The sequence below is a fragment of the Delphinapterus leucas genome, chromosome 11 (genome assembly GCF_059928025.1).
Source record: "Delphinapterus leucas isolate spDelLeu-1000000601 "Yukka" chromosome 11, BTC_Dleu_Yukka2, whole genome shotgun sequence".
Classification (NCBI taxonomy): domain Eukaryota; kingdom Metazoa; phylum Chordata; class Mammalia; order Artiodactyla; family Monodontidae; genus Delphinapterus; species Delphinapterus leucas.
In genome coordinates, this window is record NC_143139.1 from 44832020 (window position 1) to 44847139 (window position 15120).

The 15120-nt window shown below is 48.7% G+C and overlaps 1 protein-coding gene across 5 annotated transcripts in view; it reads left to right on the plus strand.

The window, feature by feature from the left end:
- The first annotated feature begins 12983 nt into the window (after positions 1–12983).
- Positions 12984–15120, plus strand: part of LRP1 (LDL receptor related protein 1) — a 79711-nt gene continuing 77574 nt past the window's right edge. For all 5 annotated transcript variants that reach the window (XM_089920890.1, XM_089920891.1, XM_089920893.1 and 2 more), the window contains exon 1: positions 12984–13548. In XM_089920890.1, the coding sequence (XP_089777016.1) occupies positions 13482–13548 (67 nt within the window). In that variant the 5' untranslated portion in view covers positions 12984–13481. The remainder of the gene's footprint in view (positions 13549–15120) is intronic.

Genomic DNA, 15120 nt, shown 5'->3' on the forward strand with positions numbered 1-15120 from the left:
GGGAGGAGGCTTCTATTTCCCTCCTTTCTTCCCAAACAGGGCTGGGCTCAGGGGCCAAAGCCAGGCCTATGCTGCCCCCTGGTGTCTGAACTGATTCCCAGAGCCCAGCTCCTTCCCCTCCCCTCCACGTGGATGGGCAAGTGTGTGCAGGGGCGCACCCAGCCAGGCCGCAGAGGGTAGCAGTTAAGAACTTGGCCTCTGCGGACAGGCTGCATGGGTTCAGAGCCTGCCAACGTTGCTAACTGCACAACTCTGGGCAGTTTACTATTTGTGCTTCAGTTTTGTCATCTGTAAAATGGAGCAAATAATGGTCTTAACTTATAAAGTTGTGAGAGTGAAATGCAATAATACATGTGAAGGCTTAGAACAATACCTGGCACATAGTAAACGTTAGGCACTATTTTTATGTCCCAGAATTAGCCAGACAGGAGGAAGACAGAAGGGCCTCCATCCTACATAGGGTCCCCGGATTTGAGGGTAATATTACTGCCACAAAGGCAGAGGCTATTGGAGGTATGTTTATGTATTTATTGTGTCTGGAAGGCAGCCAGTTGAAAAGGAGGGAGAGCCGGGGTGGAGATGGCAGGCAGGCAACCTGTCCATGGGTTTAAACAGCTAGTATCGCAGCATGCGCACAAAGGCACTCACGACACTTGCACTTCGTGTGTGCTCCCGGGTGCCCACTCTGCCTGCAGACATCCACAGACATTGGCTGAATTCAGGCTTTGCCATCTAAGGGTCTCCGGAGGGCCAAGTCCTTCAGAACTTTGGCAAGAGGAGGAGAGGAGTGAACTTTGGCTCTTTTTGGGGGGTAGGAAGGCGAGGAGCACGTACTGGAGGTAAAACAATATTTATTATCATCTTCTCTAACTTATTGCCCTGATGGGGACACTGTGATGTCATCAAAGGAATTTAGAGGCATACCTGACACGGGTCTGACTCCACTTAAAAGCTTTGTGACTGTGTGTCAACCCCTCAAATGGAGACAAAAGCTATACCTACTTGACCTGGCCTAGGCCAGGGTGAGGTGTCGAGGGTGCCAAATTGGAGAAGGCACTCATCTTCAGGTGGTGCAAGTGAGTGGTTGGCTAGACTACTGGTAATGACACCCCCATTTGCATGACCCTGAGAGTGAGCGCTTTGCTTGCCTCACCCTCCTCCGGGTCCCACCACCCCTCCACTTTCTGTAAGGATCGCATGAGGGAAAGCAGAGGAAAAAACCATTTTGTAGCCTATGAACTGCATGTTGCAACCCAATAGTGAGTCACAAAATCAGTTTGGTGAGTGTATTCGTTTGCTAGGGCTGCCATAACAAAGCACCACAGCTGGGGGTGGGGGTGGGGGATGGCTTAGACCACAGAAGGAATTCATTGTGTCATAGTACCAGAGACCGGAAGTCCAAGGTCAAGGTGTTGGCAGGGTTGGTCCCCTCTGAGGGCTGAGAGAGAGAATCCGTTCCAGGCCCCTCTCCTCGGCTTGTAGATGGCCATATCTTCCTATTAACATGGTATTCTCCCTATACGCAAGTCTGTCTCCAAGTTTCCACCATTTTTTGCTGCACCACGCAGCTTGCGGGATCTTAGTTCCCCGACCAGAGATCAAACCTGGGGCCCCGGCGGCAATGAAAGCACTGAGTCCTAACCACCAGGCAATTCCCAAGTTTCCCCTTTTTATAAGGATACCAGTCATATTGGATTAGGGCCCACCCTAAGGACCTCATTTTAACTTGATTACCTTTGTAAAGACCCTATCTCCAAATAAGGTCACATTCTGAGGTACTGGGGGTACCTCATATGAATATGAACTTTTGAGGGATATATGAATTCAATGTATTAATATACAAATTTTCGAGAGACACAGTTCAACCGATAACAGTGAGCCTTGACCATCACTATTTTTTTAATGAATTTATTTATTTATTCATTTATTTATGGCTGTGTCAGGTCTTCACTGCTGCGCGGGGGCGTTCTCTAGTTGCAGAGCGCGGGGACTACTCTTCATTGCGGTGCACGGGCTTCTCATTGCAGTGGCTTCTCTTGTTGCGGAGCACCGGCTCTAGGCGCGCAGGCTTCAGTAGTTGTAGCACGCAGGCTCAGTGGTGGCTCGCGGGCTCCTGAGCACAGGCTCAGTAGTTGTGGCTCATGCGCCTTAGTTGCTCCACGGCATGTGGGATCTTCCTGGACCAGGGATTGAACCCCTGTCCCCTGCACTGGCAGGCGGATTCTTAACCACTGCGCCATCAGGGAAGTCCACTGACCATCACTTTTTTAAAACAAAGCATGATAGAATAGAAAATATCAGAATGCATCACACAAAGTGAGGATAAGTGGTGTCTAATGAAATTTGTTTCTGTTTTATATATTTATCTGAGTTCTAGGTCTTCATGTAAAAGATACTTTTCAGTGCTGGTTGTGATCAAAAACAAAGCACCATTTGGATGTTGGTAACCATCACATATCACTTTGCATTGCTTTTTAATTATGGGTACATCCTTCTCCGACAAGGACATAAGCTCCCAGAGGGCGGGGACACATATCATCCTGTAAACTCTGCTATGCAGCTAGAAAAAAACAAAATTCATCCTCACTAGTGAATACAAAAACTACCATTTACTGAGTGCTTACTGTGTACCTGTTGCTGGGCTGTTTTACATACACTCTCTTATATGAGGACTAAACAGTGATGGATTGATGGCAGGAGCTTAGTATATTTCACAGACAAGGTGAATGCGCGCCACATTCAGGAGCACTGGGCAGCAGCCTGGGATTTGTGGAGGATTGAGGGATAGAAGGAAAATTTCACAGAAGAAGTGTGGGAAGGTGCTGTGGGCCCCTAGGCAGCTCTGTCTCCCAGGTCTTTTCTATTCTCCCCAAATTTCCATCCACCTTGATACCAACTCACCATTTAGATTAGAGGAAATGGAGGCTATCAGTTGGAAACTCCTCCAGTTTCCTGCTGTCTGCCAACAGACATTTCATCAGCACCTGCACTATCCCTTCAGGCTCAGAGCAGAGGGTGTCTCTGTCCCTGCCCCTGCCCAAAGTATGTTTCTCCACCTGTGCTCAGGGCTTCTCCTTCTGCCTCCCCAGGCACTGTTCCATTAATTGTCCCCTCCATCCTCCAAATCTCCAGCCTCTCAGTTGCTAATTATTACAGCTCTTTTTTTTTTCTGGCCGTGCTTTGAGTCTTGCGGGATCTTAGTTGCCCGACCAGGGATTGAACCCGGACCATGGCAGTGAAAGTGCCAAGTTCTAACCACTGGACCACCATGGAATTCCCTATTACAGCTCTTTACCCTCAGCATATAAACATGTTCAAATCCCTCCACCTTTAAAAAAGTGAATCAGGGCTTCCCTGGTGGTGCAGTAGTTGGGAGTCCGCCTGCCAGTGCAGGGGACACGGGTTCGAGCCCTGGTCCGGGAGGATCCCACATGCTGCGGAGCGGCTAGGCATGCGCCACAACTGCTGAGCCTGTGCTCTAGAGCCCGCGAGCCACAACTGCTGGGCCCGTGTGCCGCAACTGCTGAGGCCCGCACACGTGGAGCCCATGCTCCGCAACAAGAGTGGCCCCCGCTCGCTGCAACTAGAGAAAGCCCGCTTGCAGCAACAAAAACCCAATGCAGACAAAAATAAAAATAAATTAATTTTTTTAAAAAAGTGAATCAAACTGATAGCAAGCAAACAAAAGCCATCCTCCCAGAATCTGTGTCCAGTTAATTCAATAAAAAATTTGTTGGGTGTCTGTTCTTAGGCTCTTATAGCTGAGAGGGGGAGTCAGATTTGTCAACAACGATACAACAGCATAATTGGGGCTGTGATTCCAGTGAAGCACAGGGTGCTGTGAGAGCATGTGGGAGGGGCACCTAAACTAGGTAGGGGTTAGGAGAGATCAGGGAGGTGATGCCGGAACTGAATCTTAAAGGAAATTAAGACTCAGGAGTTACCGAGGCAAAGAACAGGAGGAGAGTTAAACCAGGAAGGGGATCTAGCATGTGCAAAAGCATGGATACTGTGGGAGCAAGGTACCTTCTGGAAATGGTAGTAGTTGGCAATAGGGAACATTAGAGGATTTAGGGCAGGTGAGTAATATGATGAGATTTAGTAGAGAGACCACCCTGGCTGCAGCTTGGAAGATGGATTTAAAGAGTAAGTCTGAAGCCAGGAGAACTGTTCAGAAGGTTAATAATAATGAAGAAGGAGACCATGTGATGGAGGAGGAGAAGTGAAGCATTGTGGAATTGAGGCCGGTTAGGAAGAGAAGTAAAGACATGAGGAGCCAGTGGGAAAGGCAAGAACAGAGTCAAGGAACTGGAAGTCTCAACCAACCTAAAGATCAGCCTTCCTGGGAGCAAGGGAAAGAAGGAACTGAAGGGCTGGTCGGAGACAAGGGGGTGAGATTTCCGAGTTCTGGGAGGGTGTGGCAGAGGTCACGGCTATGGGAGTGAGTGGCTATGGCAACATGGAGGTGAGCACTGGAGTTGAGGAGGTCAAGAACCAAGAGGCCAGGGTGCTGCTAGACTACCTGCATGAACACTGAAGCCACCTGGATTTGCTAAAGACCTGAGGTGGCCAGGAAGACGGTGAGTCATATGCCAAAGTCTTTCTTCAAGGAGAGCGGGCAAATGACCCATCAGCAGATGGCAGCAAAAGTAATAACGTTTAGTGAGGGTTCATGTGTTACTTTCATTCCTACTTTTTATATAATATAAGTACTGTACATTTTATCCTACAACAATACTGTGAAATAGAACTATGTGCCCAATGTGGTAGTCACTAGCCATATATGACTTTAATTTTTTTTTTTTTTTGGCTGCACCATGTGGGATCTTAGTTCCCCAATTAGGGATCAAACCCATGCCCCCTGCATTTGGAGTAGGGAGTCTTAACCACTGGACCGCCAAAGAAGTCCCTGTGATTCTCTAATTTTAATTGAAAAACTCAGTTCCTCAGGTGCGCTAGTCTCATTTCAAATGCTCAGCAGCCACGGATGACCAATGGCTACTTTATTAGCACGGGCGTGGGACATTTCCATCATCACAGTAAGTTCTGTTGGATGGTGCTGATAGCACCCGTTTTACAGATGAGGCAACTGCAGTGTGGAAAGTTTAAGTAATCTGCCCAAGGCCAAAGAGCTGGCAAGTAAGCTGGGATTTGTACCCAGTTAGTCTGGCATAAGCACTGTTGCCCTTAAGCAGTATGCTACACATCTTCTCAATGGAAGGTGAAATAGCTGGCCCTTAAAAGGAAGAGGAATTTGTATGACTATCGGGGCAAACACTGATGATGCCTGCTCAGCAGTGTGTCTTTCTCCCTTGTTGGCAAAATCTGGATTTTATACAGATGTTCCCTTCCCATGCACTTAGGGGATGAATCTCATCGGTCTTGTCAATCATGGTATTTCCATTGTCCTGGCCAGTAGGACTTTGGGAGGATCTTGGAAAATATTTTGTTTTTCTTCAATGTCAAGTCCACATGTTATGTCTGGAATAGCTGCAACTATGTTGCAACTGTGAGGAAAGAGACCATCAACCACTGAAGACAGAGTATCAGCGTGAAGTGGTAGAAAACTCTTGATGAATCAACCAGCCCTGGATCTGTTCTAAAACTCTTTATTCAATCTCCTTTAATTGGGTTTTCTGGTCCTTGCTGCTCGATGCATCCCTAACTGAGACTTTGGTGGAGCCACATTGACTATAAGAAATGGAGAGCACAGAGCAGGCTGACTGCCCTTGCTCCCACCACCACCTAACTTGTCCACTTGGGAGAATAAGTGATATCTCTTTAAAAAAAAAAAAAGTGTCCTCAGGGAAGAGCCATGTTTCAGACAAGCAAAGAGGGGCAAGGATAATCTGAGCCAAGGGTGACCCAGTGCCTTGTGCAAGGAAGGGATTGGGGAGCAGTGCAAGGGTGGTCAGGAAGAGGAATCACTAGGCTGAGTGGAGAAGGGTGAACGCCCATTGAGGCCTGCCAAGGATGACAGGATGTGAGCAATGGTGGGGTCAGCTGATCTCAAGGTCCCAAATGTCAAGGTCCCTGCGGCTGTCAGGGGCTTACTGTGGCCAACAGACCTTCACCTCACAGAAGGACAATTAGCAGCCCTGGTGGGTGGGTGAAAGCAGGCATCTCTGGATGGAGCCAACTGTGATCAGGATTGAGCCTCTGCAAGGAAATTCCAGCCCTCTAACTAGCACTCTAATTACTGTCTTGCCTTTCCCTCTTCCCCGGTACAGCCAAGCTTCTTGGGAACGTTATTCACGTTCCCTGTCTTCCCTTCCTCACCTCCTCAGTACACTGCCAGCTGGCTACTGCCCCCACCAGTCCAAAGAAACTGTTCTGACCCATGTCACACATGCCCTCCTAGAATGATGACCTGTCCCTTTTCTGTCTGGACGGCTCAGCAGCATTCAACACTGTTAGCCACTCTTGAATAAGCTCTTCCCCCACTGGGTTTCATGGTCCCTGTCTCCTAGTCTTCCTCGTACCTGTCTGGGTGCTCCTTTCTCGGTCTCCTGTCTTCACAGGCTACACTTCCTTGTAACCTCATCCACACTCAAGGCTGCAGCATACGAGGGGCAAAGCAATGTAACGTGGTTAAAACCATGGCCTCTGGGGCCAGGCCAACCTGGGTTCAAATCCTTGCCCTACCACTTGGTCGCTGTATAACATCTACATCCCTACCAAGATGTAGGTCATTTTCCTCACCCCACCCCCTGGGGGAGCCACTGTTCTAATTTTTTCCACAGTAGCTTTGTTTTGTCTGTTCTAGAATTCATATAAATGGAATAAAACAGGATGTGCTTTGGAGGGAGAGGGATGGACTGGGAGTTTGGGGTTGGTAGATGCAAACTATTACATTTAGAATGGATAAACAAGGTCCTAATGTATAGCACAGGGAGCTATATTCCATATCCTGTGATAAACCATAATGGAAAATAATATAAAAAATGAATGTCTATATGTGTATAACTGAGTCACTTTGCTGTACAGCAGAGATTGGCACACATTGTAAATCAACTATACTTCAATTAAAAACAAAACAAAAACCAGGATGTGCTTTTATGTCTGGCTTCTTTTACTCACCATGTCTTGAGATTTATCGTGTTGTTGTGTGTATCCATAGTGTGTCCATTTTTATTACTAAGTAGTATCCCATGGTACAGATATACCATAGTTTGTTTATCCTTTTGTAAAAAAATGATAGCTACCTGGGCCATAGCCAGTTTTTGGCTATTATGAAGAAAATTACTATGAACATTCTTTTTTTTTTAATTTTATTTATTTATTTATTTATGGCTGTATTGGGTCTTCTTTGCTGCGCGCGGGCTTTCTTTAGTTGTGGGGAGCGGGGGCTACCGTTGAGGTGCGCAGGCTTCTCATTGTGATGGCTTCTCTTGTTGGGGAGCGTGGGCTCTAGAGCACAGGCTCAGTAGTTGTGGCGCATGGGCATAGCTGCTCCGCGGCATGTGGGATCTTCCCGGACCAGGGCTCGAACCCGTGTCCCCTGCATTGGCAGGCAGATTCTTAACCACTGCTCCACCAGGGAAGCCCTAGGAACATTCTTTGAATCTTTGTGTGACCATACGTTTTGATTTCTCTTGAATAAATAACTAGGAGTATAATTGCTGGGTTATGGGGTAGATATGTGCTTAGTTATATAAGAAACTGCTACATATTTTTCCAAATTTATAGTACATTTTACATTCCCAACACTGTATGAGAGTTCCAGTTGCTGTACATTCTCACTAGCATTTGGTATTGTCAGTTTTTTAAAGTTTAACCATTTTGGTGAGTATGGAGAATTCTCTCACTGGTTTTAATTTGCATTTTCTTGATGACTAGAGATACTGAGCACTTTTCATGTGCTTATTGGGCATTCATACATGTTCTTTTGTGATGTATCTGTTCAAATCTTTTGTCCATCTTTTTAAAATGGGGTGTCTTTTTATTACTGTGTTATAGGAACTTTTTTATGTATCCTGGATACCTGTTTTTTTTTTTTTTAATTTTATTTTTTGGCTGCACCGCATGGCATGTGGGATCTTAGTTCCCTGGTCAGGGATTGAACCCACGCCCCCTGCAATGGAAGTGTGGAGTCTTACCACTGGACCGCCAGGAAAGTCCCAATACCAGTTCTTTGTGAGATCAATATTTTGCTTACCTTTTGGCTTACTTATTCATTTTTCTTAATGGTGTCTTTTGATGAGCATCAATTTTGATATTTATCAATTTTTTTTGTTTTATGGTTATTGCTTTCTATAACATAAGAAATTTTTGCCTACTTCCAAGTCATGAAGATATTCTGTGTCTTCGCCTAAAAACCTTATAATTTAGCTTGTATGGCTAAGGTCTATCATTAACCTTTTTTTTTTTATCATTAATCTTGAATCAATTTTTGCACATGGTGTGAGGTAGGGATCATGATTTACTTATTTCTCCCATATGGATATTCAGTTGTTCCAGCACAATTTGTTAGAAAGATATTCCTTTTCCCAGTAGATTGCTTTGACATCTTCATCAAAATTAAATGACCTTTAAGTGTGAGTCATTTCTGGCCCTCTATTCTATCCCACGGATCTGTTTGTCAGTCCTTATGCCAGTACCATAGTGTCTTGATTACAGTAGCTTATAAGTCTTGAAGTCAAGTAGTACAAGTTCTCTGGCACTGAGAATTTTTTTTGTCAGCATTGGGATTTTAAAACTCCCTGGGTGATTCTAATGTGCTGCCAAAATCTGAGAAGTTGAGAACATTCTAATGTGAGCCACAGTTTCTAGACTCAGCTTTCCCTGTCACTATCCTCTAGGCCAACATGATAAACTAATTAATATACTTGATCCTACCTCTTTACCTGGAATCCTCTTCCTCTTCAGTTCTGTGCCTTGTGCGTTAAGGACTTCATCAATTTCTCACCTGGCTTCCCATTACTTCTAGAAAAAAATTCTAAGTCCTTAGTGTGGCTAAAAGCACCCTTTTGATTATGATCCCTGATACTTCATCCATTATCTTCCCCAATAAGCTTCAGTCATACCATAATTGCCTCAAATGTTTTAAACTTCTTCATGCCTCCATGCCTTTGCCTGTCCTCCAGCCTAAAACACACTTTCCTTCTGTCATTGTTTATCATCTCCTTCCTCTCTTTCAACACATAGCCTGGTATCATCTACTCTGCCCTGCTTTGACCCTCTTATCTGGAATAGGTATCCTGCCCTGGTTCCCTCTGTGCCATGTACCTTTATCACAGGCATTAAGGTACTTTGTTGTAATTGTCAGTGATTTAGTTGCACAACCCCACTAACCTGTACACTTCTTGAAGGCTGAGACTGTGTGTTTCCATCTCTCGTCCCTAGTGCTTACCAATGTAACTGGCACATATGAGGTACCTAATAAATATTTATTAAATGAAAGAAAACTGGGCTCCAATCTGCACTGTGCTTTGGGGCAGATTCCTTAATTTTTCTGAGACTCTATTTCCTTATCTACAAACTGAAAAGAACACTTATGCCACAAGGCGGTTATAAGACTTAAATGAGCTAATCCATGTAAAATCCACTGCATGGACTTAGTATATGGTAAGTACTCAGTAAATCTTGGTTCTCTTCCCACTTTCCACCAGACCCTTCAGACACTCTTCCTGTTTACACTTCTTTAGCTGACCGCTAGGTGGTGTCAGTCTCTGGCCTGACATTCAATCCCAGAGCTGCCCCCTTAATGCCCCATCTCAAGTGCCTGTTACAGTCGACAGGAAAGGGAGATGTTTAATAATCTGCTGGGAGATCCGAAATAAGGGGATATCCTCCCCACCAATTTCTTTGCCCACTGTCACCATTCTTGATATCCCGATCATGGATTGCAGAGAATTCCTCCTTGGTTTCCTCTATCTGGTTACAATTCCGACCCAAGGGTTTGAAGATGGAAAAAGCTTCTTTGAATAGAAGTGGGGAGAAAGAGAAGAAGCTGAGGGAGAGAGGGACTATATAACGGGTGCTATAGGAGAAATACGGAGAAAATGCTTCCAGTCACATCCCGTTCGATGGTACTTAGTTACGATTGTCTCCTCTACCAGCGCAGACTCCCCTAGTCCTAACGCTCCTGTCAGGTTACCCACTGAACAATCAAGAGGTCCTAACACTGGGTGGATACAAGAAGTAAAAGGCGTGTTACTTGCCCTTAGGGACCACCTTATGGTCTGATGGTGGACACAGAACCCTCGAAATTAAGTGCTAAGTTCTCGGTACTGAGGCTATCTTGAGAGCAAGTTGATGTGGGACAGGAGAGATGGGCAGAGTGAGAATAACAGGAGAGCCTTGCTGATGAGGGTAGGAAGCAGCTGAGAGAAGAGTATAATTAAAGGCTCAAGCAGAAATATGCATTCTCTTGTCTTATAGAGACAACCTCAGCACTTCACACATTGGAAATAACCCAAGGGCCCAACAATCCCAGTAGACTGTGGAGTATCCAAGCAAGGAGATTCCAAGTAGCCAATACAAAGAGTGAGCTAGATGTGTGTGTACAATGTGGAAAGGGATCAAGACGAGTTAACTGAAAAAAAAGCAAGTTCCAGAACAGTATATACTGTATGAGCTCATTTGTGGTTTTAAAAGATGTTTATATTTGTTTATCGTTTTTTTTTTTTGGCCACACCAAGTGGCTTGTGGGGTCTTAGTTCCCTGACCAAGGATTGTACCTGGGATTGTACCTGGGCCCCTGACAGTGAAAGCACCGAGTCCTAACCACTGGACCACCAAGGAATTCCCTGTTTATCATGTCAAAAAAAAACCTCTTGGAAGGAGACCCAAGGAACTCTTAGTAGTGGTTATTCTGAGGGTGGGACTGAAGAATGGGAGTATGGAGAGTAGTGGCAAGTTTACTTTTCATCTTGTACCTTCCTATACTCTGAGTTTTGCAACCACTAAGTATTACCATTTTTACAATATAACGTTCATAAAAATAAACACACATTCACATTCAGGAGATAGCAGGGGTTGGGACGTAGCAAACGAGAAGTGTCGATATGCTGGCTGAGGCCAGATATTGGGAGGCCAGGACTGGGAGAAGAGTCCACATTTGATTCCATTGTCTATAGACACCCAGTAGAGGTTTGCCAGCCAGGAAGAGACACAGGGAAAGCAGTTTCAGGAAGATTCACCTGCATGAGACAGGTATCAGGGAGAGGAATGGGGCTGCCCCCTCATAACCCTCTTGGGCTACGTATGGTCACTCCAGCTAGCTTTTTCCTTGCAAAGCCGTCTGAAGTCTGTTTCAATCTGACTTCACTTGGATGACAACAAGGAGAGAGGGTCCTGGGAGAAGAAGGAACCTAGTAGGAGTTCATTAAAAAGTTAGTAAGTCGCTGCCATGTGACCACCACTGTGTTAGCCCATGAGGTCTGGATGAAAGGATGAATAAGACCCCACCCCTGCCCAGAGAAACTCCAGCAGTGGAAACGGAGGAAATCTGAACTCTATTTCAAAGGAAAAAAATGACAAATCTTGAGCACAGGTTTCCAAGATTGGTATAGGAGAGAAAGGCCCAGAAGACAAGTTGGCAGTAAGTCTGAGGTTTCTGGCCTGGGAGACTAAAGGCAGGTGGCCTTGGCCTTGGCCTTGAGCAACGTGAGCAAGGAGGAAGCTCTGGTTTGGTGAAAAGGTCTAGCTCCTTCTGGATTCCTCTCTTGCTCTCACTGCCATCAATAGACAAGTCCTCCATGCTGCTCCACTTTCTGCCAGGGCCAGGCTGGCGTGAGGATTTGGGGCCTTTCCTTGAACAGAACTTTAAAAGGGAGAAGGATGGTGCAAGCCTCCCTCATCTCTAATGTGAATTTCTGGCGTCGCCTGCTGTCTCCCTGAACTCTGACTTCCAGACACCAGAAAGTCAGACACCTAAGGTACAGCCTTAAAACACCGCCCAGAAGGGGGCAGTGGCCAGAAGCACATTCACTGGGCTCTGGGAACCGCCCGGCGCCCTGTGGACTCAAAGCAGCATTCCCTTACGGGCTCAGGCTGGGACAAAGGTCCGGCACTCAGCAGACACCTCCTTAGAACTCGAGGCCTGGAAACAGAGGTCCAGAGTCCCTCATCTTATTCCAAATCCCTGTTGCTCGGAATCTAAAACCCCGACTTGGTGGGAAGCCAGTCAGAAGGTATAAAAAAACAAAACACCAAACAAAAAAATAAATGAGCCCCGACCTCTTGGGGCGAAGGTGGGTGGAACTTACTTAACCCCACCCGCTGGTGACTCACCTCCCTCCAAACCAGGGCCTGCCCCTCCCGGTGCCAGGCAAGCAGGGCGGGGCGGGCACTAAGGTGGGCTCCATCCCCAAGCCCTAGGCGGGCGGACAAGCTCCGGCGTGTCCCGGCGGGTGTCCCTGTTTACTCCAAGTCCGGGAGCGAGGTTGGGGCAGGCCGTCTCGGCCCCTCCCCCACCCCGCCCCCCTCCGCCGCAGGCCCCAATCCCCGTCCAGGTTTTACAAAGTCTCCAAATCAAAGCTCAGCTTCTCCCCGCATCTTCCCCGCGGACTGGCAGCCCCCGACCCCACCCCAGTCATGGGAAGGCACAGTCAGGGTTCCCCCAGGAGATCAGGCCTCGGTCCAGACCTCCCGGTCTTGGATCCGCAGACGGGGCCTGAAATTCTAGGGCAAGACACCGAGTTTCAAAGAAAAGCCGCTCAGCTCTCCTCAACCCCCCCTGCCCAACCCCCCTCGCCCCTTCAGCTCCCGAGCGCAAGGGAGAAAGGCCCAGTCACGGGAATGGGCGCTCCAGGCCCAAAGCCAGCCAGCGGGACCCCGGGAACCCCCCGCTCTCGGACCGGTAGCCAGAGATCCAGATCTGGTCGCCGCTCTGACTCCCCCTCCCCAGGGCAGCGCGCCAAATCGGCGCATGCGCACTCACAGGATTGCCGCGTAGCTCTTTCTCCCCCCCCCTTTTTTTCTTTCCCCGCCCCTTCTCTCCCTCCCTCCTCTCCCGGTCCCCTCCCTCTCCCCCCCCCCCAGCCCGCCCCGCGGCACCTCAGTCCGGGGAACAGTGGTGCGAGCTCCAGGCCCGTGCACTGAGGAGGCGGAAACGAGGGGAGACCCCATAGCTCCATCAGGCCCCTTCCGAAGGCTCCCCCACCCGGTCCACGCCCCCCACTCCCCCACCCCGCCTCCTCCCAATTGTGCATTTTTGCAGCCGGAGGCGGCTCGGAGATGGGGCTGTGAGCTTCGCCCGGGAGGGGGAAAAAGAGGAACGAAGAGAAAAGCCGGGGGTGAAGGGTTTGGATTTGGGGGCAGAGGGTGCACCCCCGTCTGCAGGCCCTCCCCAAGGGGCTCCGAACTCTACCTCTTCACCCAGACCCCTGGTGAGCTTTGCTGAAGGATAGGATAAGAATAGAGGAGGAGAAGGGAGGAAGGAGGAAAAGGGGGGACCCCCCAATTGGGGGGGGCGGCGACGGCGAAAAGTAACAGGACCAGAGGGCAGGGGGCTGCTGCTTGCATCAGCCCACACCATGTTGACCCCGCCGCTGCTGCTGTTGCTGCCCCTGCTCTCAGCTCTGGTCGCGGCCGCTGTCGATGGTGAGTGAGATTCCGCGGCCCCCTTGGACCCCTGGGGACACCCACTCCCCAGCCCCCACTCCTGCGTTCGGATGGGAAAGGGAGACGCGGGAGGGGGTGCCTTTTGTTATCCCAGTCCAGCTGACACAGCAGCGGCCTGACTGGGGGTGGGGATGGGGGTCCAATTTGGAGGATAGGGGCCCCGGGCAAATGATGCTTCTGGGACCCCCCCAGCCCAAACAAAGACCAGAGGCCTGGGAAGGGAGAGGAGGGATCCCCTTTTTTCTGATCCTGACATCTAGAGGCCTTCTTTTCCTATCTCTGGTGGGGGAGGGCCTCTGCCTCCCCTACATCCTCCACCCCCCCACACAACACATCTGAATTGTAAAGGAATCCGGATTTGCTGTTTACTGGCTGCAAAAGGGGGCGGGGGTCCTTTTGCAGTGGCCTCTGCATCTGGAAGGGTAGCCGGGTCAGGGGTGCCCCGCTGGGCAGAGGGCAGGCAGGACAGGGGGGATGGCTGTGGTGGGGAGAGAGAGGGCCACGGGAGGGCCCCCTGCTTGGGTGTGGAATCTGGGCCCTTGGAGACCGGGCTTGAAGGCCTGGGTCCAGGATCCAGCGGGCTGCCAGCCTGGGTTCCGAAATGAGCACTTCCCCCTCTCAGGGCCTCTGTCAGTAGCCTGGAAAGGGCTGTGTTGGGGGGTGTAGCGGGTGGGGGAAGGCGAAGCTATATGACTTTGAATTTTCCTTCTTAATTCCTGGGAGCTTTGAGATGAAAAACGTTAGATGTCATCATTGGGGAAGGGGACTGGAGAATGGCCTGGAATGCTGAGGTGGGAGGGTGGAGGAAGGCTGCTTTCTCCCTGACTTCTGGTCTGATCACAGTTTGTACTGGAAGGAGAGTTGGAGGCTGGATGGGGTTATGGCTATGCCCCCACCCCCTAATTCCCTGCTCCTTTGGTAGATGTGTTTATTTCTCTCCAGCATTTCCCCTCCTCCCCTCATACGCACACACTTTGTAGACTGCAGTTAGGTTTGGGCTAGAGCCGTGTCCTTTTGGAGAAATGGGGGGCCCTCTTGCCTTTCTTTAATGTCAGCGATTTTCCCTCTTACTTGTGAGTCACTGGTTCAAGTCTTGCTCAAGCTTTGAGCTGGGGTCATGGGGTTGGGCTGGGCTGGGCCCCTGATTTGGAAGGGGTGGGATCTCATCCCTTCCCGTCATTTTAGTCCTCTCATCCAGAGAAAAATCTGGACCCAATACCATCATGCACCCCTCCTCCATCTTCTAAATTTTGCCAGATTGTGATTGGGAAAGTTTTTCTCTGAAACCAGACTATCTCTCTCTCTCTCTCTCTTCCCCACCCCACAACTTGCTTCAGTTGGGGGAGGGAGGTTAAGGGGTCAGGAAGTAGCTGTGCCCAGAAAGACAATATATTCAGTAGCTCTCAGTTATGCCGTCTTGGGGACTCTGTCTGCCTACCCCCCATCCCACATCAATTATCTGCCCAAGAGGAGCAAAGAGGCTCTGCTCTGAATACCCTTCAGACCAGCCCTTGCCCATGACTTCCTCAGTTATGCATGTTGTTTCCTCTT